Source organism: Melozone crissalis, unplaced genomic scaffold, assembly GCF_028551555.1.
Source record: "Melozone crissalis strain CALT ecotype California unplaced genomic scaffold, PUWL_Pcris_2 ptg000082l_1, whole genome shotgun sequence".
NCBI classification, from domain to species: Eukaryota; Metazoa; Chordata; class Aves; order Passeriformes; family Passerellidae; genus Melozone; species Melozone crissalis.
The window spans coordinates 742,715-766,535 of record NW_026535859.1 but is presented as its reverse complement, the minus strand read 5'-3'; the positions used below and the strand labels follow the sequence as shown (position 1 = coordinate 766,535).

General features: G+C 49.1%; 1 protein-coding gene across 1 annotated transcript in view; it reads left to right on the top strand.

The window, feature by feature from the left end:
- The window catches only part of LOC128946684 (zinc finger protein 883-like), a 126,939-nt gene that overhangs the window by 62,490 nt on the left and 40,628 nt on the right, over nt 1-23,821 (top strand). Inside the window, exon 6 of the mRNA XM_054290620.1 lies at nt 1,456-2,036. Within this exon, the coding sequence (XP_054146595.1) occupies nt 1,456-2,036 (581 nt within the window). The remainder of the gene's footprint in view (nt 1-1,455; nt 2,037-23,821) is intronic.

Genomic DNA, 23,821 nt, shown 5'->3' with positions numbered 1-23,821 from the left:
GTTGTCAAAGGCACTTGGGGTCAGAGAACAGTGCCTAAACTCACTGTGCCAAAATAATTTCACAGTCTGGTGAGTCTGGTTAAGAAAAGTGTTAGAGAGATTCCTCTGCCCCAATTAAGGTGATAATGAGACCAAATCCAAGGCAGATTTTATTGAACAGTAAATGGGATAGAAAGGGCGGGAAAGGAAGGGAATAACAGGAAAAAGAGCCCTCCCCTGGGGCAGGGTAAGTGTGACATTGTCTCGTGTGTGTGCCCTTCCCAGGGTGGGGGTTTTACAGCTGAGCCAGTTTGGGTATGGGGGGTGGTGTTCATCCCCTGAGCAGGGATTACCCCACTGTTTCAGGTTGCCATGCAAGATGTAACCAAATGCATGTTTTCAATCCCCATCTTCAGCAACTGTTATAAACAGGTGAGGCATTGTTCTTTATCTCTTCCATGACTCAGCCCTGATAAAGCTCTCCAGGGGAGATATCTTCTGCTGATGGGCCATTGAGTGTCACTGCAGGACTGATAAAATTCCATCCTCCCATTGTGGGATGCTCCACCCAGGCTGAGGATCCAAGCATTCCTACCTGGATATAAGGTGACACTTTGCTACACCAGGAGCAGCTTGCCTACTGGATTCCCAGAAGACAAGAGCTCCAAAAGCACCACTGGACCTCCAGAGGAAGACCAGACCCTTCTACAGGATCACTGCTTTGACAGAATCACCTTCATCACTCCAACAGGACTGCAGCCACCATTTACTGGGACTGCTGCCACCACCCTGACCAACAGGGTGTCAGGTTATATCCTGACTCTGTCAGTTTAAGGCAGTGTTTCTGTATCATTGCCTTGATCATCTTTTTCTTTTAAATTGTAATTCTGGTTTAGACCCTCCCCAGGTTTGCCTTCAAACCAGTACAAAAGACAATGTGCGCACCCTTTGTTTTCTTCCCAGAACAGGATTTCCCATTCCCAAACCTTGATTGGATGGAGAAGGAGGCTGTGAGGAACAGTAAGGATCCCCAGGACACCCAGATAGGTGAGGAGGAAGTCAGTTCTTATTTCCCCCTCTCTCCTGCTCTATCTCCCAGCCCAGCACAGCCCCTGGCTGCAGGACAACCCTGCTGCCAACGCCGTTCTGCCAGGGATGTACTGGAGGGATCTCCTTCCCCTTCCCTCTGGCATGGAGGCAAATCCCATCCTGTCCTTGTCCTTCCTTCTCCAGGGAAGGAACTGAGGATGGAGACCAGGGAGGAAAAATCTGCATGGCAGAACCTCGTGAAAGAGGCCATTTTGAGTGATTCTAGCGCACAGGAATCCAACAGGGAAGAAAAACCTCAGACATCCTCCATGAGGAGGGGCTCCAAACCCAGCCCAGGGTACTCTGAAGAAGAGACACCCTGAGCCAGGAAGGTGGACAGAGCTTCAGACAGAGCTCAGAGCTGGTGGTCCATGAGCAGCTTCATGATGGGGAGAAGCCCCACAAGTGCTTGCAGTGTGGGAAGAGCTTTAGGCGGAGCTCCCACCTGATCAGCCACCAGATGATCCACACCGGGGAATGGCCCTATGAGTGTGGGGAGTGTGGGAAGGGCTTCAGCTACAGATCCAACCTTGTGATCCACCAACGCATCCACACTGGGGAGAGGCCCTACAAGTGTCCCCAGTGTCAGAAGAGGTTTCAGACCAGCTCCAGTCTCCTCCAGCACCAGCGGATTCACACCGAGGAGAGGCCCTTCCAATGCCCTGAGTGCGGGAAGGGCTTCAAGCACAACTCCAACCTCATCAAGCACCGGCGCATCCACACTGGGGAGAGGCCCTACCAGTGCCCCACCTGTGGGAAGAGGTTTCAGACCAGCTCACATCTCCTCCTGCATGAGCGGATTCACACTGGAGAGAGGCCCTTGTGCTGCCCTGAGTGCGGGAAGGGATTCAAGCGCAACTCCACCCTCATCATCCACCAGCACATCCACACAGGGGAGAGGCCCTACGAGTGTCCCCAGTGTGGGAAAAGCTTCACCACCAGCTCTCACTTGACCAGACACCAACAGAGCCACCAGTAAGGGAAGCCCTGCAAATGCCACAAATGCAGGAACAGCTTCATGCACCACTCCAGCTTCATCCCCCATGGGAGAACCCATATTGGGAAGATCCCTGGTGATCCAGTTTCCCTGTGGTCCATGCTGGGAAGACACCTGTCCCTTTTCCTGCCCTTGCCAAAGACATGATGTGGGATGGAGGAACATGAGGATCTGGCCATGGCCGTGTAATTACATTCACTCGCACCTCAGAACATTGCCAGGGGCAGGAAAGAGACTCTCTCTCTCTCTCTCCCTGAGGAGAAGGGTGTCCTTTCCAGGCAGGGGAAATTGTGGCCAGGAAGAGCATGTTGTTGATGTATTAGTTTTCCCTGTAAACAGTTTTTTTAATCCTTTCTGTTATCAATATAATTTCTGTTTCTGTTTGTTCCTTATCTCATTGCTGTTCCCAGTAAATTGTTCTTATCCCAGCCTGGGATCTTTGCCTTTTGTGCTTTCCATGGGAGGTGGGAGGGCAGCAAGGGCAGCGCGGTTTTAGCAGAAGCAGAAAACTGAGGAATCCCATTCCTGCACCCCTGTCTGTGGAAACCGAGCATCCCAGCTGGTCCCAGCCCTGGTGGCCATGGCAACAGCCCTGGGAGCAGGTCCCTGGCTGGGGCTGTGGGAACCTCTTCCCTCGGGTGCCCAGGGACAGGAGTGGAGGGAATGGCTGCAGCTGAGTCGGGGCAGGCTCTGGTTGGATGTCAGGAAAAGGTTTTTGCCCAGAGGCTGCTGGGGCCCTGCCCAGGCTCCCCAGGGAAGGGTCCCAGCTCCAGGGCTCTCTGAGCTGCAGCAGTGTTTGGACAGCGCTGCCAGGCCCAGGCTGGTGTTGTTGGGGTGTCCTGTGCAGGGCCAGCAGTTGGACTGGAGGATCCTGATGGGTCCCTCCCAGCTCAGCCAATTCTGTGGTTCTGGGATCCCATGAGCCTGGGGATGGGGGCTGCCAATGGTTGCCATGGCAACGGGCTCTGGCTGCAGGCCTGAGCTGGTGTCCATGGCAACCACCCCTGGCATGGGGTCTCCATGGAGCTGCCAAGGGACTGAGCATAGCAACAGGGGGCTGGGGATTGTTGCCATGGAAACTGACCATAGCAAGAGGGGGCTAGTGATGGTTGCCACGGAAACTGACCATAGCAACATGGGGCTTGTGATGGTTGCAACGGAAACATTCCATAGCAACAGGGGGCTGGTGATGGGGTGATGGTTGCCATGGAAACTGACCATAGCAGCAGGAGGCTGCTGATGGTTGCCATGGAAACTTTAATCATTGAATGGGTTTTTCCTCCCTAGAGGTTTCCAAAGACCATTTTCACAGTTTTAGAAATGATTGCATACATTATAATTAAGGCTAGAACCAGATTGTTAACTTTGGCAGGACAAGAATTTTCAGTTATCTATCTGCCATTGAAAAATTATTACTTCAATTGGGCAATGCAAAATTCTGATGATTTACAATGTGCATTTTTGGTTTTCCCAGGTGTTTGTTCCATACACTATCCAGCTCACAAACTACTGCAAGCAAAATTGAGTTTCTGAGAAAAACCTAAATCAAGTGAAGAACCTTTAAATGCCGTGACACTCTTCACTGATGGCTCTGGCAAGAGCCACAAGTCCGTTGTAACTTGGTTTAATCAAAAAACTAATGTTTGGGAATCTGATATTCAAACCATAGAGGGATCCCCTCAAATTGTTGAGCTTGCTGCAGTAGTTTGAGCTTTTCAGCTTTTCCCTCAACCTCTTAATTTGGTCACAGATTCTCCTTATGTTGCTAATGTAGTCAGGAGAATAGAAGGTTCAATTTTAAAAGATGTTACTAATGAAACTTTACATCCTTGGCTTTCATGTCTTTTTACAACTTTGCAATATAGAACTAATCCATATTTTGTTTCTCACATTAGGGCGCATTCTTCACTTCCTGGATTTTTAGTGCAAGAGCGGACAAGCTGACAATGGTCATTTCTAACACATTGCCAAACATTTTTGAACAAGCAAAATTGAGTCATGCCTTTTTCCACCAAAATGCACAAGCGCTCATGTGAATGTTCCAAATCACTAAAAGTCAAGCTAAAACTATCATTCATACTTGCCCTGACTGTCAACTGGTACAACCTCCTGTTTCTACAGGAGCAATCAACCCCCGAGGCTTACAAAGCCTACAGTTGTGGCAAACAGATATCACTAAATATCCTACGGAACGTGTTTCCACAGACATGTTCTCTGGTGCAGTTTTTGCTTCCCTTCACACAGGTGAAACTGGCAGCCATGCCTGTCATAATTTCCTGCAAGCTTTTGCTTCATTGGGTGTACCCCAAGAGGTAAAAACTGACAACGGTCCTGCATACATATCTCAAAAATTGGCCACATTTTTAAATGAATGGGGTGTTCAACACATTTTTGCTATTCCCCACTCTCCCACAAGCCAAGCAATCATTGAAAGAACACATCAAACCCTAAAATGCATATTAGATCAACAGAGAGGGGGAATGGAGATTACCCCACAGATGAGACTGAATAAGGCTCTGTACGTTTTTAATTTTCCAAACCGTTCAAGTACAGAACCAGATCCACCAATTTTTAGGCACTTTTCAAATAACACACAGGCAAAACTGAAAGAACATCCTCCTGTTCTAATTAGAAACCCTGACTCTGGACAGATGGAAGGTCCGTTCCAATTAATAACGTGGGGCAAAGGGTATGCTTCTGTCTCCACAGGTGCTGGAATTAAGTGGGTCCCTGCCAAAAACGTCAAACCATATCGCACCTCAGAATCTGTTGACAAGCCCAGAACCGAGGAAGCAAGTACGCAGACGTGAACCGAATTGAAGGATTCCGGGTCTCACCTGACACTCCTTGTGCCTGACGTTCTCTGTGCATTGGTGGAACCCATGAACTCTGATTTTGTGTCAATGTTATTTATGAATATGCCAATTGAATGCTGAATGCTTGTTTAACAGAGCTAATTTTTGGCAAAAGTTTAGGTTACTGTTTTTGTGTTGAAAGAATTCTGCCAAGTCTTAGTTCATGAAAGAGATGGGGCAAGTGCAAATGGTATACTTGTTTTGCTTGATTTTAAATGTTTTTTGTCATGCAGATTTGCCTGTGGAACAACCGAAAACGAATGTTTGGGTGACTTTAGCCAAGGGTGCCAGATCGGATACTATATGTCTGTCTAATTCGGAACCAGAAAAGCCTTTTTCAATCTGTCTGGTTGGTGTGCCAGTGAAAGAGTTGCCTTTGGTCAAAAAACAATCCAATGGTAGGCCAGGTGGAATTGACAAAGGAAACAATTCTTCCTTCAATTGGAACGTTTGGTCCAAAAAACTTCTCAGGGCAGCATCTGAACCTCAAGAATTGGAAATCCTTGGTTCTTTGACCACAGATTTTTGTTTTACTTTCATGACTCGTGCCTGGTGAAAAGGTGATCCCCCAAAGTTCAGTGTTACTCCTCATTATTTTGCATATAAAAATTTGAGGTTTTGGTGTAATGTTTCAAACAGTTGGGATGTGCTTCCTGAGACGGATCAATATCCACGGCAATTGCCGAAAGGGTATTGATTCATTTGCGGAGACAGAGCTTGGCAAGGCATTCCAGCTCACCTTGAAGGTGGCCCTTGTAGCATTGGTACACTCACTATAATTTCCCCCACTGCCAAAGCAGTGATGAAAAAGAAACAAAGAAGTACGAGAGCTGTCCCTCATTATGATGAGAACTGTCAGAGTGATTTTATGCCTTGGAATGCTGCCAGAAGGGTTCCAGCAGGTATATTTTTACCTCAATTGGCTTCAGCAGTGGCATTGAGACAATTAGATCGAGTTGGATGCTGGCTGAGCAAACAAGCTAATGCCACATTCTCTGCAATCAGTGATATGTTGACCGATGTTGATAGTATTAGACATGCTACTCTTCAAAACAGAGCAGCCATTGATTTTCTTTTACTGGTACGGGGGCATGGTTTTGAGGAATTTGAAGGATTGTGTTGTATGAATTTGTCTGATCATTCTGAATACATTCACAAAAGCATTCAAAAATTAAAGGACCTGACAGCCCAAATTAAAGAAGATGCAGGTTCCTGGCTGGATGATTTGTTTCAAAAATGGAGTTTTGCACCTTGGCTAAGGCAACTTTGCAAGATAGGTCTTTATGTATTAGGTGTTCTAATACTGATATTGATAGTGGTACCTTGTATATTTGTTGTGTTCGGCGAATGATGAACAAAACAGTCCGAGAAGTTTTCATCATACAAGCAGGAGAGTTAGGAAGTAGAAACACAGAGAGTGTTCGAAATCTCATGAAAGCAGTAGATGAAGGTATACACATGAACGAAGGTTTTGAATTAAGACCTTGGAATCGACCAGAGTTTTTCGAACAATGACTTGTGACTATCACCAAACGTGATTCATGTCTCTTTCGAGGACTGGGCCTTCACAGCATTAAGTTGCTGTGCCGTAATATAGTGATGCCTCAGTTTAGTGCAAATAGGTCTCCAACAGATAATAAGCAGAAAATTTTGCAATAGAGCTATGAAACGCTAGTAGTAAGCGACAAGAAAATGAAAGCTTCTGGGTAAAACAGAGAGGGGGAATTGTTGGAATCCCTAAAGTTAGAGGGTTTTTAGGAAATGGTTAAAAAAGTACAGGCCTCAGACTGAAGTTTTGTTAGCATTGCAGATACAGCAGAAAAGTTTCCCAAGCAGTAGAGCATACGTGACAAATAACAATAGGCCTCTGTAGAATTGGCTTATGGATGGCAATAAGGTTATTTAATGTATATCTTTAGAAGGTTAGCATGAATAGAGCTCTGTTCTTTGTCTCTTATGAACCAGTCTTTGTTTTAACTACCATTACGTATGTTTTATAAGATTGGATAGAATGCTTGTCCATATGTGTTTTTCTATGCATGATTGGTTGAAATCTAGACTGAGATGGTTTTATGTCATTCTGTATCACCCCACCTTCTCGGGCATTCCCTGTGGATCAGCGAGCTGTTAACATCCTGTCTCAATTGTTTAACAATGTTTTGAGACTGATGTGCAAATAATAAAAAAAAGGCTCTTCACTGGTCTGGTTTGTCCAGTGTTGTCCATATCTGGACGTTTTGCCGCGGCAAGTGGGTTCCTTTCTTAAGACATGGGTTCCTGACACAATTGGACCTCTATCAACCCCATTTTTAGATTTTGGGATTTTGAGAGATTTAATTGGGATTTAGTGGGTTTTATTGGGACTTCTGGAGGTTTAAGAAGATTTTGGTGGCTGTGAGGCCTTCCCCACACCCAGGGAATGCCCAAAAGCCCCCCTAAAATTCCACAAACACCCCACAACATCCCCAAAAATTACAAGAAAACCCTCAAAAACCCCAAAGAATCTCCGAAAATCCCAGTGGCACTCACCAAAATTTAAAAGGACTCCCAAAAATGTCCCCCCCCAAAAAACCCCACAATCCCAATACAATCACCCACAATCCAAAAGCCCCCAAAACAACAAAACACCCCAAAATCACGTAACCATCCCAAAACCCAATAATTCTCCCCAACAAACACAATAATCCCCCCCAAAGTCCCAAGCCCAAAAAAGCTCCACCTGAAATTCCCAAAAACCCCTCTCAAAATCCCTCAAAAATGCCCCAAAATCCCCACAAATCCCCCCAGACTCAGTGGGGCTGTCTTGGATCAGGGGGCACCAGCCGGTGGAACAGAAGCCACTTCAGGGGGCCCTCAGAGCTTTTTGGGGAGGGGGCACCATGGGAGACCACCAAAAACCTGGGGGGGAGCCCCTGCTGTGCCCCCTCCCCCCGAAACCCCCAGACCCCTGTTCAGGGAGGGCCTGGGACCCCCCGGGACCCCCAAATCTCCCCCAGACCCCTCCAGGAACCCCAAACGCCCCAGAGCTCCCCCAGTGTTGGCCCAGAACAACCTTGGACCCCAAAAACCTCCCCAGGACCCTCAGACCCCCCCATTTCCCCCGAAAATTCACCCCAGACCCACCTGAGACCCCCCCCAAATCTATCACACTGCCCCAAATCCCCCTCAGGCCCCTCAATCTCCCCCAAACCCTATGAAATCCCCTCAGACGCCCCCACATTTCTCCAGAGCCACCTCAAAACCCCCCAGATCCACTCGCAACCCCACAGTTCCTCTCACAATCCCCCAAAAGGCCCTCAGACCCTCCCAATTCCCCTCAGATCGTCCTAAACCCACCTGAGAACGCTCCAGACCCTTCAAGCTCCCCCAAAACCTCCCTAAAGCCCCCTCAGACCCCCTCATTCCCCCCAAACCCACCGCACACCCCCATGTTCCCCATCGATGCCCCCAAAAATCCCCAATTTCCCCTCAGACTCGCCCCAAACCCCCCCAGTTTCCCCCGGACCCACCTCAACTCCACTCGCCCCTCACAATCTCCCGCCTCTGCCGCATGTGCGGACTACCAACAATGGAGGCGCGCCCCGCCCAGAACCAACCAATCACCGTGCTTCACGTCCTGGAAGCAACAAATCACGGCGCTGCTCCCCTCAGCAATGCCCCCCTCCCCGGCGCCGCCCAAGCCAATCAAAGGTGAGCCGGAAGCGGCGCTCCCTTCCCTGCCGCCGGGGCCCGCCGGGCTCGGGACAGGAGCGGGAGGGGCCCGAGAGGGGATCGCGTGGGTGTGGGGAAGGGTCCGGGGGGGTCTGGGGGGGCTTTGGGGAGGGGTCCGGGGCTTTGGGGGGGTCTGGGGAGTGGTCCTGGGGCATTGTGGGGGCACATGGGGGCTGCATATAATATGTATCTATAACAGTGGCTGCAGGGCAGGGAGAGCGGAGCTCAGGGTCCCAGGCAGACGGGGATGGTCCCTCTTTTATGGAGGTGGGTGTTAATAATGTCCCAGTGCAGTCTCACAGTAGAGGCTCACCCTGATTTGCAGAAAAAACCCTGCAATTTGTAGAAGCTGTAAAGCCAGTATGATTGATTTCAGTACTGCCCTAAGGACATGGGCACCCCCGAAAATTCCCAAATCTATTTTACCTCTTAACCTGTTGCATATGCATAAAAGACATGTGCATATGAGAGGAATGTGGGATTTGTCTTTACAAACCAGCTGTGGGTCTGCTGCTAGATAAAACCAGCACTGAGAGATAAAAGAAACAATGGGAAGGATTCCACTGATCAATGGAAAAAGATATGTGTTTTTACAAATAAACGTTAGGATTCCTGATAAATGAAATTGTACGTTGAAAGATGAAAGAAACAATGGGGGAAAACCTAAATTCCATAAGAATTGAAAATTAAAAGGGAGGGTTATAAATCAGAGGGGAATCTCTGATATCAGATGATTTGGGAAGTCTGTACCTCTCAAGTAGCTCAGCCACTGGGGAAAGAGAGAAGGGAAATTTAGATAAAAAGGAGGCTGCATCCTCCAAAAATTGGAGAGATCCCAGGAGAATGCCCCATGGTCTCTCCCTTTATTCAAATAAAGTCAAAGGCCTCCTCTGTCTCCTTTTTGGACATAAACCTCTGATGTTTGTGGATTCATTTTCCTGGCACACATCTATTAAACTGTCTTATAAATTCTATGAGCCTGCCCGTTGTTTAGTCACGTAGTTGTAACCCAGATCCAGTTTCTCCATCTGCTTCAGCCCCAGGGTCGGCGGGGGGGGGGGGGGGGGGGGGCCCTCTCCTTATCTCTCTTCAGCTTGGAGGTTTGCATTCCTTTCTAGGTAGCCTTGAATCTCCTTTGTTTTCTCTGCAGGCGTTTTTGGGAGCACACAAATTAACAGACTACAGGAGATTAAACAGCAGACTTCAGCTAAATCTAAAATTGGTTTCTACCCCGAGTTAAATTTCTAACCCACAGCTGGAGAAGCAGCTCTGGGCTGGGCTGGGGAGAAACTCCCAGATAAGAGAAGTGCAGCCAGGTGCCCTCCTCCCTGAGCTTTGGTCACATCTTTTGTTTTCTGAAGTATCCAGTTCTTAGTGTTTACTAGCAATTCTCTAAGTAAAAAGGAACAAAAGGACCCCCCAACATATCTTTGCACCCTAAAAATTCTGCTCTGTCCAATCGTTTCTTCTGGTGGCATTGAGCATAACTGGATGATCCTTGGAGGTCTTTTCCAACCTAAATAATTTCCATCTTTATCCCATCAAAACATCCAGAACTGAGGTAAAAATAAAGAAATTGAACAGAGAGATCTAAAGCTGCACCACTTCACTGGGATTTGGAGGTGAATTTGGGGTTCAGAGGAATATCCAGGACGATGTGGGTGTTGTAGGGCTGTGGGGCCACAATCTCGTAGCTGTGCTGGCAGAGTTTGTCCCCCAGAGACCATCTCTTCTCCAGGAATTCTGGCTCTGTCCCAGTCCCTGGCCTGGCTCTCCCCGTTTGGGGTGTCCCCCCAAAGTGCCCAAATCGCTGCTGAAGTGCCTGGGCTGCCCCTGGCTGGGGATGTTCCTGCCCACCAACCTCTCCTGGTCAGTGCCAGGGTGGGGGGATGGGGTTTGGGGGGTCCTGGGGGAATGGGGAGAGGCTTCTGTGGCTCTTGGGGTGTTTGTGGTGCTGGGAGGGGTTTGGGGGGCTTTTGTGGCAGACTGTAAGGGGGGTTTGGGGTCCTGGCTGGGCTGTGTGGCTTGCAGAGAATTTGGGTGGGTTTTGGGGGAGATGGGAAGGGGGTTTGGTGGCTCTTAGGGCCATTTACATTGCAGGGAGTGTCACGGACATATTTTCTAAAAAATCCTTTCGCTAGGATTTTTCTCCTGAGGAGCTGAGAAGCCTCAGAAAAGAAATGTAAACAATAACTCTGTGATGGCTGTGGAATGTGGTCTGGAGATGGTTTACCAACAGGTGCATCTTTGATTGGTCTCATGTGGTTGTTTTTAATTATTGACCAATCATAGGTCCAGCTGTGTCAGGACTCTGAGCAGGCACAAGATTGTATTCCTTTCTTTGCTAGCCTTCTGATGTCTCATTTCTCTTTCTTTAGTGTAGTTTTAATTTATCATTTTCTTATAATATATATCATAAAATAATAAATCAGCCTTCTGAAATATGGAGTCAAGATTCTCATCTCTTCCCTCGTCCTGGGGACCTTCAAATACCACCACAGAGGGAGTGCTTTGGGGAAGTCCTGGCCAGGAGCTGTGGGGTGTTTGGGGGGTCTGGGAGGGGTTTTAGGGCAGATGTGACCCCCAAAGCAAACACCAGACCCGACCCCCCAAGATACTGCCAGGGCTCTGTGGCTCCATGTTGGGGTTCATCCTCCTGATGCTGCAGCAGAAAGTGAGGGGGGGTCCCAAGGGGCTGTGTGTGTCTCCCCCATGCCGGTGTCACCCCCTTGTCCCTCCCCACAGGGCTCCTGCCCCAGCTCCTGCTCCCCAGAGGGAATTTGGGGAGGGGGCACAGCCCCCATCAGGGGATGACCCCAGCCCAGCCCCTTTGCTCAGCACCAGGCTGGGCTCAGGGCTGATGGGAAGCAGATCCTGCAGCTGGGACAGTGTCACTGTGGTGTTTTCTGAAAAATCCCCTTGCCAGTGTGAAAAACGTCAATCACTTGTTTTTAAAATTTTACAAGTTTAATAGTAATAAAATGGTTAAAAAAAAGTAATATAATTAGAGTGATAATAATTTGGATAATTTGAATTAGGACAATATGAGACAATAGAGACAAAGACTTACGGATGTCCGAATACATTTTCCTGGGCAGCAACCATGTTAACAAAGGATTAACCCTTAAAAACAACAGCCTGTTGCATATTCATACACCTCATCCATGATGCATAAATTCCATTCAAAAACAGGTTTCTGCCTGGTCAGTGCCACCTTCTTCCTCTGAATCCTAACAGCGCCTTGGAGGCGGGAAGAAGTTAATTTCTTTTGATAAGAGGGCAATAAATTCTTTTTCTCTGAACGATTTTGGTGTCCTGTGGCTGCTATCTTGCTGTGAGTCCTTTCTTTAAAAGAAGAATCCTACATGGCAAAGTTTCTATTTTAACATTTTTTATAACCTAAAACTATATTTAACACAGTGCTTAAGAGAATTAATACAGCATTACTTTTTAACACAAGACATATAATATTCATTTCAATATTTGCGAAAAGCCAATCATAAAATACACATTTTTCGCATGCAGGCAAAGCCAGCGAGACAGCAGAGAAAGCGAGAGAGCAGAGCAAGCGACACAACAAACGAACCAAGAGCAAGAGAGCAAGTTTGAACAGAACTCGCAAAGGGCAAAACCAGCTCAAACCAGGTTAGACTGGAGAACAAGGAGCACCAGGCATGGGCTGATGTTGCAGTGTGTTGTAATATCCTGTTTTAAACTTCCGGGTCCCTTCCCCAGGTGTGCCAATACCTCTCTTCCCCTTCCCCCCTCACCCCCTGCTGGGCTGTCAATCAGTTTTAATATTCCAGCAAGGCATCATGTGGTTTGTCACTTTCAAAGGATGCCCCTCAGGCCCAGAGGTCATTGGCCTGTCTAGGTATCATCCTCCCCTGAGACCCTGCCCCTCTCACCTGGTTGGTGGCTCAACTGTCCCCTCCCCTCCCCCTGCCCCGGGAGCTTAAAGAGGTAATCAGACCATGCGGTCGTTATTCTGTTGGAGCTGTTGCCTACATTCAGACCTGTGTGACCATGGAATAAAGCTCTGGATATTAAACCCTCCAGCAGAATCCATCTTCTTTTCCTCTTCACCATCGCCTGAAGCTTTCCTCCTGAGGTAAACGGAGTTCCTAACAAGCCTGGACTTGTTCAGTGCCCAGCTGCAATCTCCAGCAAGCTAAAGCTAATATCTGGGGTGATATACCACAGTTGCTGCCTTTGGCCTAGCAGCAAGGGTCAGACTGGCCCAGGCACAATATACCTGGTAATATTGGGATTCATATTCCAATAGGCTGATGATCCAGGTAAAAAATTCCAGCGTGAGGAAGACGACAGAAGCCTTCATCAAAAGAGCACCAGAAGACTGACGAGCAACAAAGGCGGAACTGACGCAGGAGCTGAGGCCTCACAGGGTTGTAAAACCGTGACACAGCTTTATGCAAATGTGAGTATGCTAATGAAGTGTTACAATTTTGACTTTTAAAATATAACTGAAGGCTAAAGGAGATCGAGTGGGTGACACCGTGGAATCTCATGGAACCAAATGTGAATTGTTCCAGGACCCAGGAGACCATGGTGACACCGTGGTGGAATCTCATGGAACCAAGTGCCCATGAGTTTCATGGCTCAGCCTCATGGAACGCTGGAGACCATTGTGTCCCAGTGGGAACACAGGGAACAAAGGCTCCTTAGTGACACAGCCAAGGCCTCATGGAATGCAAGAGATCATCCTGATGGAATGGAAACTCATGGATTCAAGGGTCCACTCTTTTGCTGCGTGGCCTCTTGGAATGCTGGAGACCATTGTGGCACCATGGAAAGGAATGGCACAAAGGCTCCACTGTGACCCAGCAGGGCCTCATGGAACCAAGAACACCTCATGATACAATGGATCTCATGGAACCAAGGTCCAGTTGTGACAAAGCTAGGCCTTATGCAACCAAGGACATGGTCATGATCCAATGGAATCTCTAGGATCCCAGGATCAATTGTCAACACATCACGTTCTCATGAAACCAAGCACAACATTGTGACACAGTGGAATCTCATGGGAGCAAGGCTCTGCTTTGATCAAGTGGGGCCTTGTGGGACACAGGTGCCACTGGGACATTGTCAGGCCTGGTAGGAACAAGACACCACTGTGTCAGACCAAGGCCTCATGGGACCTAGGAAAGCACTGTGACACAATGGAACCTGATGGAACCAAGGGCCCATTGTGACACGGCAGGGTCTCATGGAACGCCTGTGCCACTGGGATATTGCCAAGGCTCCTGCAAGCAAGGTTCCACTGTGACAAAGGCAGGCCTTGTGGCACCCAGGAGACCATTGTGGGACATTGGAATCTCATGGAACCAAGGCCCCATTGTGACAAAGCTTGGCCTTATGGAAGCCCATGAGTGCCACGGGGACATCTCCAGCCTTGGTGGAAGCAAGTGTCCATTGCGACACAGCACAGCCTCACATCACAGGAGAGCAGAGGGATGCCATGGAATCTTGGGGAGCCAAGTGTCCATTCTAAACACAGTGAGGACTCATGGAGCCCAGGAGACCATTGTGATGCTGCCCTTTGTCACAATGGGGCCATGCTTCTATGAGGATCCATGGCCCCACAATGTTCTCCTGGGTTCCAAGAGGCCCCGCTGTGTCACAATGGCGCCTTGCTCCCACGAGCCACAGCACGGTCCCCGTTGCCCCTGGGTTCTGGGAGGCCATGCTGCATTCACACCTGACACTTGCTTCCATGAGATTCCATTGCGTCACAGTGGTCCCCATGTTTCCATGAGGTTCTGCTGTGTCACAGTGGACACTGGGTTCCACAAGAGCTGGCAATGTCCCAGTGGCGCCTGTGTCCTGTGGGCCCCACTTTGCCAAAGCAGAGCCTTGGCTCCATGAGATTCCAGGCTGTCCCAGTGCTCTGCTGAGTTCCATGAGGCTCTGCTGTGTCAAAATGGACACTGACTTCCACCTGCCCTGGCAATGTCCAAGTGGCCCCTGGCTTCCATGAGGCCCCGTTGTATTTGCAGGTGACACTTGGTTCCCCAAGATGTCATTGTCACGCCGCTCTCCTGGGCGCCCTGAGGCCTTGCTGTGCAATAATGGAGCCTTGTTCCTACCAGACCTGCAATGTCCCAGTGGCACCTGTGTCCCATCAGGCCCCACTTGGCCACAGCAGAGCCTTGGCTTAACAACTGACCCTTGTTTCCTTGAGATTCCATTGGTGGAAAACACGTTCACTCTCCTGTGAGAATGTACAAAGTTTAATAAAGGACAATGGGAGACCAGGACCATGGAGCCAAGGTTATTACGGCCGGGTGCATCTTGGCACTCAGCCAGGAGCACCCTGTTACCTTCAGGGATCCCCCTGAAATACCTTTCCTTTATATCAGCCTTTTGCATATTCATAGACCGTCATGCATATCCATAAACTACTTTACATATTCCAGGAACGATTTTACATGGCCCCTCCTTGGGTCTGCCTTTTCAGAGCATGTGTGTTCCTTGGCTGTGGTTTTAGCTCCTTCTCTATATCACCTCCAGTTTTTGGGCCTTGGTCCACTCTGCCTTCAGACGGGGAGTGCTGATAGTCGGCAGATCTGTACAGGTGTCCTCATCCTGTGTGCATTGGACGTTATCCCATCCAAGCAGGCAGTTTAACACAAGCACACCCCTATCAGCTATTTCACTACTACGTCTAAGCTCAAGTAACAACAGAAATAGAAACTATATCTTTACAACAAAGTTACTGTAGCATAACACATACAAAATCCATTTTAATATTTGGAAAAAGCCAATGTTATGATATTTATCTCTAACAGGGTGAAGGAGCCCTGGCCCAGGCTCTGGCCCTGGGGGACACAGAGATGCTGCCGGGGGGTCCCTGTCCCCCTGTGCCACCCCCAGGGCCCTGGCCCCCCGTCCCCGTGTCAGGCTCTGGGGTCGATCTCGTGGAACAGCCTCTGGGGGAGGCTGCGGGGCCAGGGGCGGGGGGACCCGGGGGGACAGGGGACCCCGCTGTGCACGAGCAGGGTTGGACTGCTCTGGGGGGAGCTGTGAGGGGGGCCGGGGCAGAGTGACCTCCCCAGGGACCTCACACAGCCCCTGTGATGTCACATAGCCCCTGTAATGTCATACTGCCCCTGTGATGTCGCACTGCTCCTCTGATATCACACTGCCATCTCTGATGTCACACTGCTGCCTGTGGTTTCACACTGCTCCTGTGATGTCACACTGCCATCTGTGATGTCACACTGCCCCTGTGATGTCACACAGGCCCTGTGATGTCACACTGCCATCTGTGGCATGACAATACTGCCTGTGATGTCACACATCCACCTGTTATGTTGCAAGCTATCTGTGATGTATCATAGCCCCCCTTCTGATGTCACACATCTCCTCTGATGTCACATAGCCATCTGTGATGTCACAGGCTACCTGTGATTTCATACAGCCTCCTGTGATGTCCCCAACCACTCTATTATGTCACACAGCCTCTATATTAAGTCATTGAGCTGCTGTGTAATGTCACAGAGCAGCTTTGTGATGTCACAGTCACCCTGTCATGACAGCCTCTCTCTGACATCACACAGCTGCCCTATGATATCATATTCTATGTCACAACCTACTTTGTGATGTCACTGAACCACCTTTTGTGATGTCACAGCTAGCTCTCTGATGTCACAACCCCCTCAGTGCTGTCACACAGCCCACTCTGTGCTGTCACACAGCCCCTGGCTGACATCACAGCTGCTCTGTGCTTCTGTGACACAACCCCAGAGGTGCTGCTGTGACACAGCCCCCTCTGGGCCATCCCACAGCTCCTGCCAGTGCTGAGCCCCTGTGAGCTCTGTCTGTGCCCTGCTGCTGTCCCTGAGGGGCCCTGGCAGTGCCCCAGCCCTGCTGGACTGTGCACAGCAGCTGCTCCTGGCCAAGGCTGTTTCTCTGCAGTGCTGCCCTTGCCAGGAGCTGCCTCTGGGCCAGAAGCCCGGCCCACCTCAGCAGCACAGGGACTTTAATGAGCCTCTGGGGCTTTGCTGCTCTTTGCATCAGACTCAGTCCCTCAGAATGTGCTCAAAGAACTTCTCAAGAATTCAAAATCAGATTCCAAGTCCAAACTTTCTTTAACTTTTAATGGGTCTCACTGAGGGACAGGACTCAGAAAGTGTCCCCAGGTTCCAGTTGGAGCAGAACACTGGTGGCAGTGATGACAGCTGGGGACAAGCAAGGCAAAGGTGTCTCTGGGGCTCAGCAGACCTGGATGTGTTTCAGGAATGCAAAGGGCCAAGGCCTGAGCCCCAACCCCTGGCCAAGCAGTTCCTGTCCCTCCCTCCTTGCTCAGGGATCTTCCCGGGACGGGCACTGGGATGTGGGGATGTGCAATGCCAAGGGCAGGAGCATGGGGCGGCCCCTGCCAGGCTGCTGAGCAGGGACAAGGAGGCAATGAGGCCCCAGCCCTGCAAGGGTCACTTGTCCCCTCCTCGTGGCCTCAGGCCCAGGCCCAGCAGCCATGGCCAAAGTGCTGCCCAAGTTGGCTCTGGCAGGGCTGTCTTGCAGCTGCTGCCCATCCCTGTGCCCTGTGCAGCCCAGGCTGTGCCACAGTGTCCTTGCCCTGCACCTCTGTCCCTGCAGGCTGTCGGCATCCCCCGGCTGCCCCACCTGGCTGGGCCCTTCCTTTGCTGACAGCTCTGCCTCCTGCCTGCCCCTGCCTGCCCACACAGAGCCTTGGGCTGCTCCAGGCTCCTGCTGAGGACGTGCTGCACCACAGCCCTGCCCTGCCAGGGAAATTCCTTTCTCCTGGTGCCAGTCTGGGCCTCCCCAGCTGCCCTTGGCATTAAATCTTTCTCTCTCGGGCTGTTTTCCACTATGTAAAAAGGATCCACCATCCCTGAAATTGCTCTTTAAACCCTCTCCTGGCTCTGCTCCACTGTCCTCAGTCTCCATCCCACTGAGCACAGACCTCCTTTGTCCCTATACAGTGCTCATGTGCCCAAGGCCTCCAAACCCCTCCTTGGGACACCTCTGGGCCCTCTCCAAGGTGTTTCCAAATGAAAACATTCAGCTCATAGTCTAAGAAAATCACCAGAGGACAGGGCCAGCCTGACCTGTCTGTCCTGGCTACTTTTGTCTGGGAGGAATCCTTAGACATACAGAATTTGGGAGGCCAAATTCTAATTTTGGCCATGGTCCCTGGACAAGAAGGCTGGTTCTTTTCCATAGGAATGAAGGAACAGAGCCCCAGTGTTTCCAGGACAGATGAGAGGTGACCATCAGAGGCCAAGGCCAGCCCGAGCTGGCAGGTTTTATTTTGTGAGATACCCTTGCAAATAGGAATTTTTTTAGGGAGAGTACCAATTTTGCCAATGGGCATCTAAAAAGTCAGACAGTTCTTTTCCATAGCAAGGAAAGCACAGAACCCCAGTGTTCCAGGAGCTGATGAGAGGCAGCCCTTGACATCCCAAGATCAGCCACAGCTGTCAGGTGGCCCCTGGGAGGCCAAGGCAGCCAGAGCTGTTCCATGTTCCATGGGGCCCCACAGTGTCCCAATGGTCCCTTGATTCCATGAGGTCCTGAGGTGTCATAATGCCCCTTTGGGGACATGAGGCCCTGAAGGTTAGAATGGTCTCCAAGATTCCATCAGGCCCCACAGAGCCATAATGGTCTCTGGGTCCATGGAGCCCCTCTGTGCCACCAAGGCCCCTTGGTTCCATTGGCTCCAGTGGTGCCACAATGATCCCCTTGGTTCCATGGGCTCCAGTGGTGCCACAATGGTCCCCTTGGTTCCCTGGGCTCCAGTGGGGCCACAATGGTCCCCTTGGTTCCATGGGCTCCAGTGGGGCCACAATGACCCCCTTGGTTCCATGAGGTCCCCACAGTGTCCCAGGGATCTCCATGGGAAGGAAAGAACCCAGCCCCAGTGTTGCAGGGGCAGCCACCAGAGGCCAAGGCCAGCCAGCCTTGACGGTACTGGCAGCTTTTGCCTGGGAGCAACCCTTGGATATTCAGAATTTCAGAGGTGGAATCCCAATTTCAGACATGGACACTAGAGGAGAAGGATGGTTCTTTTCCATAGGAAGGAAAGCACAGAACAACGGTGGCGTTTCAGGGGCAGATGAATGGGGGCCAGGACAGACCTCTCTGTCCTGGCAGCTTTTGTCTGAAAGTAACCCTTGGATATCAGGAATTTGGAAGGTGGAACCCCAATTTTGGCCCTTTCTGCATGGATAAGGATGGTTCTTTTCCATAGGAAGGAAAGCACCCAGCCCCAGTGTTTGGACAGCAGGGGAGAGGCACTCCCAGGAGTCCAAGGACAGCCAGACCTGTCTGTTTTGGCAGCTTTCACTTGGGAGCAATTCTTGGATGTACTAGCTTTGGAGGTGGAATCCCAGTTTTGGCCATGGTCAAGATGGGTGGGGTTTTTTTTCCCATAGGAAAGTAAAGCACAAAGTCCAAGTGTTTTGGAAGCAGATGAGAGGTGGCCACCCTCGGAACAAGCCAGCCAGACCTGTCTCTCCTGGCACCTTTTGTCTAGGGGCTTTCCTTGGACACTGGGCATTTTGGAGGTGGAATCTCAGTTTTGGCTGTGGGTGCCTGGACAGGAAGAAGAGTTCTTTTTATTAGGAAGGAAAGCACAGAGCCCCAGTGTTTCAGAGGCAGATGAGGGCCAGCCCTCAGCAAGCCAAGGCCAGCCAGACTTGTCAGTCCTGGCAGCTTTTGTCTGGGAGCTATCCTTGGATATAGGGAATTCCAGAGGCAGTGTCCCAGTTTTGGCCATGAGTGCCTGGTCGGGATGGATGGTTTATTCCCATAAGAAAGAAAACCACATGGTCCCAGGGTTTCAAAGGCAGATGAGAGGTGACCCCAGGTAGCCAAGGCAGCCAGATCTGTCTCTCCTGGCAGATTTCATCTGGGAACAATCTGTGCATATGAGGAAACTTGAAGGAATTGAAGCCATTCATTACAATGAACAGTAGTTTCTGAGAAAGAAAAGAATTAAAAGACCTGAGGAATAAAAGAATTAAAAGACACTCTATCAAGGGAAACACAGAAGTTAATAAATAACCTAAAATACATTGTTTGGGAAAACCGTGATTAGATAAGTTAATAAATAATCTAAAATACACTCACAAAAGAAACTTTGGAGTTAGAATATTTGAAGAAGCGAAAGTAGAAGCCAAAAAGTTAAGGTGACCTGCCAAGCCGTCAGAATCAAGCCAAGTGCAACAGTGATTTCTGCCAAGTCATGGAAAAACACGCCAAGGATGACAGGAAGATGCCCAAATTAGGAAAAGCTTAAAATTTAACTAAGGAAGACCAAGAGTTCTTGGAAAACCCCGCCTATACTCCTGCCTGCTTATTAATATGCATATAATAAATGATGTAATCCTTGTTCAAAATTGTATAAAAACCTGCTTTTGCTGTACCTGATTTAGAAATCCACTTGGTGATTTCTCCAACGCGTTGTCAATAAATACCTCCTGCCTATAGACCTCAAATCTAGTCTCTGGGCAGCTTATTATCGCCTTTTGGGGCAAAATTCGGCATCATTTTTGGCGACCGCGGCAGGACGGAAAGGGTCCTCCCGAGCCTTGGCTCGGGGGACCAGGATCTCTTCAGGGCCCTTGACGGAATTCTGTCAGAGGGGATCCCCATCCCCCAGCCAACGCGCAACGGTGGACAAGAACTTTCTGCATCTCCTGCTCCAAATTAAGAGGTATTTATCTTTGCTTAAGGGTTTTATGGTAAAGCGCTTTATTGGGAAACGAGGGTCAGACGTGACCGCTCGAAGGGAAGCCGGGGGACGCCCTGGTAAAGAATCCCAGTTGTGTTAGAGGTACGGTAATAGTAACGCAGGTTAGAGTCCTGCTGTGAGGAATATTTGTTTTTCGTAACGCAGGTTAGAGTCCTGCTGAAAGGAATATTTGTTTTCGTTTATCTTGGTATCTTTGGAAAGAATATTTGTTTTCGTTTATCTTGGTATCTTTGGTTTGTTCTTATTATGTGGGAAACCGTTGTAACATTGTGTTTAATGTTATAATACTGTGAATTAAGGGTCAAGAACTGAAATTGTTCTCTGAGACCGGAAGAGAGGTCGGTCAGTTCGTGGTATTTTTGTGTCTGCTCTATGTGTCTGTTGCAAAATCTTACAGGAGGCGTCTTGTCACTCTTCATGTAATAGACGCACGTCTCAATCCCGGGAAGAAATTTGTCACCCCCTGCAATTGTTACGGTGCTTTGCGATTGCATGAATCTGGCAAACCGGTATCTCACGGTCTGTAGGCGACCTCTCGTGACCCTACCTGGTAAACAATCCGTTCTGATATAGACCATAAGGTAGGAACTATTTCATAAAGGTGTGTGGGTGAGAGTGAATGAGACGCAGCATCGCTGCGAAGCGAGAGGGAGTCCCACTCCGCATTTCCTGTTCTTCGCGAGAAGCCAGGTCGGAAACGGACAAAGCGATTGGAAATTGTGTGTGTGAAGTGTTAAAATCAATTGGCATACAGTATTTGCGAAAAAGAGACTGTTCCGGTTAAACAGAAAACGCAGACACAGGAAATAGCAATGGGAGGTCAACAGAGTAAGGACGTAAATATGAAAACCCCCTTAGGATGTATCCTAAAGCACTGGAAGGACTTGGGAGGGATTCCGGAGGGAAACATAAGTAAAAAGACGCTCCTTAAATATTGCACACAGTGGTGGCCATTGTATAAATTAGATGACAATGAGAAATGGCCACCGGAGGGAACAACTAATTATAACACTATTTTACAACTGATGCTTTTCCTCCGTTGACTTAATAAATGGGATGAAGTGATGTATGCTGACATGTTCTTTACCCTAAGAAATAAACCAGAGTGGCAAAAAGAATGTGGGGTAAATGTAGCACCTCAGGACCCCCTAGTACTAGCTCTAGAAAAAGATAAGAAAGGTTCAAAGCCTAAAGAACGTTGCTGTGATGCATGTAGCATTGGGGAACAATGCCTTAAGCTAACGAGAAGGGATAGTGGAAAGGAGAGCGAAATAAGCCTGTGGGAATATCATCCATTCGCCCCAGGACGGGAAGGGCCTCTACCCAGGCCAAAAGAGGAACAAGGGGACCCTAGCCCATTAAAGGAGCTGGAACGATGGTGGAAATCTAAGTTTGGGCACAGCCCTCAGAAGCTAGACAACAGTTGGCAAGAAGGTAGCCCATCAAAATCGGGGGTTGAAAAGAGGGAAAGCAGCCCGCAGGGACCAGATAGTCCACAGGGGTCGGGGAACTACAGGGATGCTGACAGCCCACCTAGACTAGAAGTTGAGAGGGAAGAAGCCAGTCCACATGGAGCTGAGAGCCGAGGGGAGACACGCAGCCTGCCCGAACTAAGTCCATGTAGGGATAGTAGCACACCTAAGAATGGAAGTTTAAGGAAATCAGGTACCTGTAGAATGGAAACTAGCACACCGAGGACTGGAGACAAAAGTAGCTCACTGGGAGGCGATGTCTCTGAGTTGAAATATAGTGAGAAGAATGACAATGAGGCATGCGAAAGAGAGGCAGAGAACAACTCACAGAAGCTGAATATAGTAATCCAGATAGAGGATAAGAGAGACGGAAGGGGAACGGAAGATGAGGAGGACAGTAACCCAGAACAGGACAGGCGTCGGCAGATGCGGGAAGAAAGGCGACAGATGCAGAGCGAGAGGCGGTTGGACTGTGTAAACCATGCTAGGGGAGTAGTAGGAAAAGAGTTGACAGAAATTGAAAGTGAAGATGAAGAACAGGGAAAGGGAAAGAGAAAAGAGAAGAGAAAGAATAGGGAAGACACTGAGGCACAGGAAGAAGATCCCGGGGAGGCAATCAGTCACTCGTATTATACCAGATCTGTGGCACGGAGGGAAGCGAAGCAAAGAGAGGAAGGTAACCATACGATAGATCCTCTCCGACAAATTATGCCAATGGTAGGGGAAAGGACTAGGGTAAAGGTGCCGTTCTCCACGAGTGACTTGAACAATTGGAGGGATGAGGCAAGGAACTTCAGGAGGAATCCAGAGGGAGTAGCGAAGAGGTTTGAATTAATGGCGAAGAATTTAGATATTGATTGGGAAGACATAGAGGTGATGCTTTCAGAATTGACAGATACCGAAAGGGAACTCGTATTGGAAACAGGAAAACGACATGCTCAAGTATTATCAGGGAGACTAGAAGATAATTTCCCCAGCAGTAAACCAGAATGGGACCCGGGCAACGAAGAGCACTATCGGCGGCTGGTGCAGTATAGAAAACTGATAGCGATGGGCTTGCGTAATGCGATCCCTAAAGCTATCAATTGGTCGATGCTATATGACATCAGGCAGGGAAAGGATGAGACCCCATCAGAGTTTTTGGATAGACTTAGGGCAGCCATGAGACAGTACACACCCCTGGACCCAGCAACGGAAGAAGGGAAGCAACACCTGTTAGGATTAATGATGGGACAGAGTAATCCAGACATCAGGAAGAAATTACAAAAGCTTGAGCATCCAGCAAATAAAAACCTGGAGGCATTGCTGAATGAGGCATGGAAGGTGTATAATAATAGGGAAATAGAGGAAAAGGAAAAGGAAGATAAGAGGCTAGCTCGAATAGTGGCTGTAGCAGTAGGAGCTCAAAATACAAACCATTTGGGGCCTAACACCAGGGGTAGGGGTAGAGGCTACCCAGTGAGAGGGGGAGGGAGGTTCCAACCCCACCCAGTTAGAATAGGGCCAAACCAGTGTGCCTATTGCTTCCAAACGGGACACTGGAAACATGAGTGCCCTCAATTAAGAGAAAGATCAATGGACACTACTACTACCGCACATCAGGGCAGTGAATGAGGGGGACCGGTGGGCCGTACCCTAGCAGACCCACTGGTTAAAATGGAGCTAGGGGAAGGTAAAAAGGAATTGGATTTTTTGATTGATACAGGAGCAACATTTTCGGTTTTAAATCAGGAATTGGTACCTACGAGTGATGAATTTGTACAAGTTGTGGGAGCAACAGGCCAACCAGAAAAAGCTTACTTTTTGAAACCCATTAAATACAAAATTGGGAAACAAATGGGAATTCACCAGTTTTTGTATTTGCCAAATTCACCAAAGCCTCTACTACGAAGAGACTTACTGGAGAACTTGGGAGCCATAATAAAATTCAACAAAGACAAATTGGAATTTCAAGTAAGTGAAGAGCAACTGATTACAG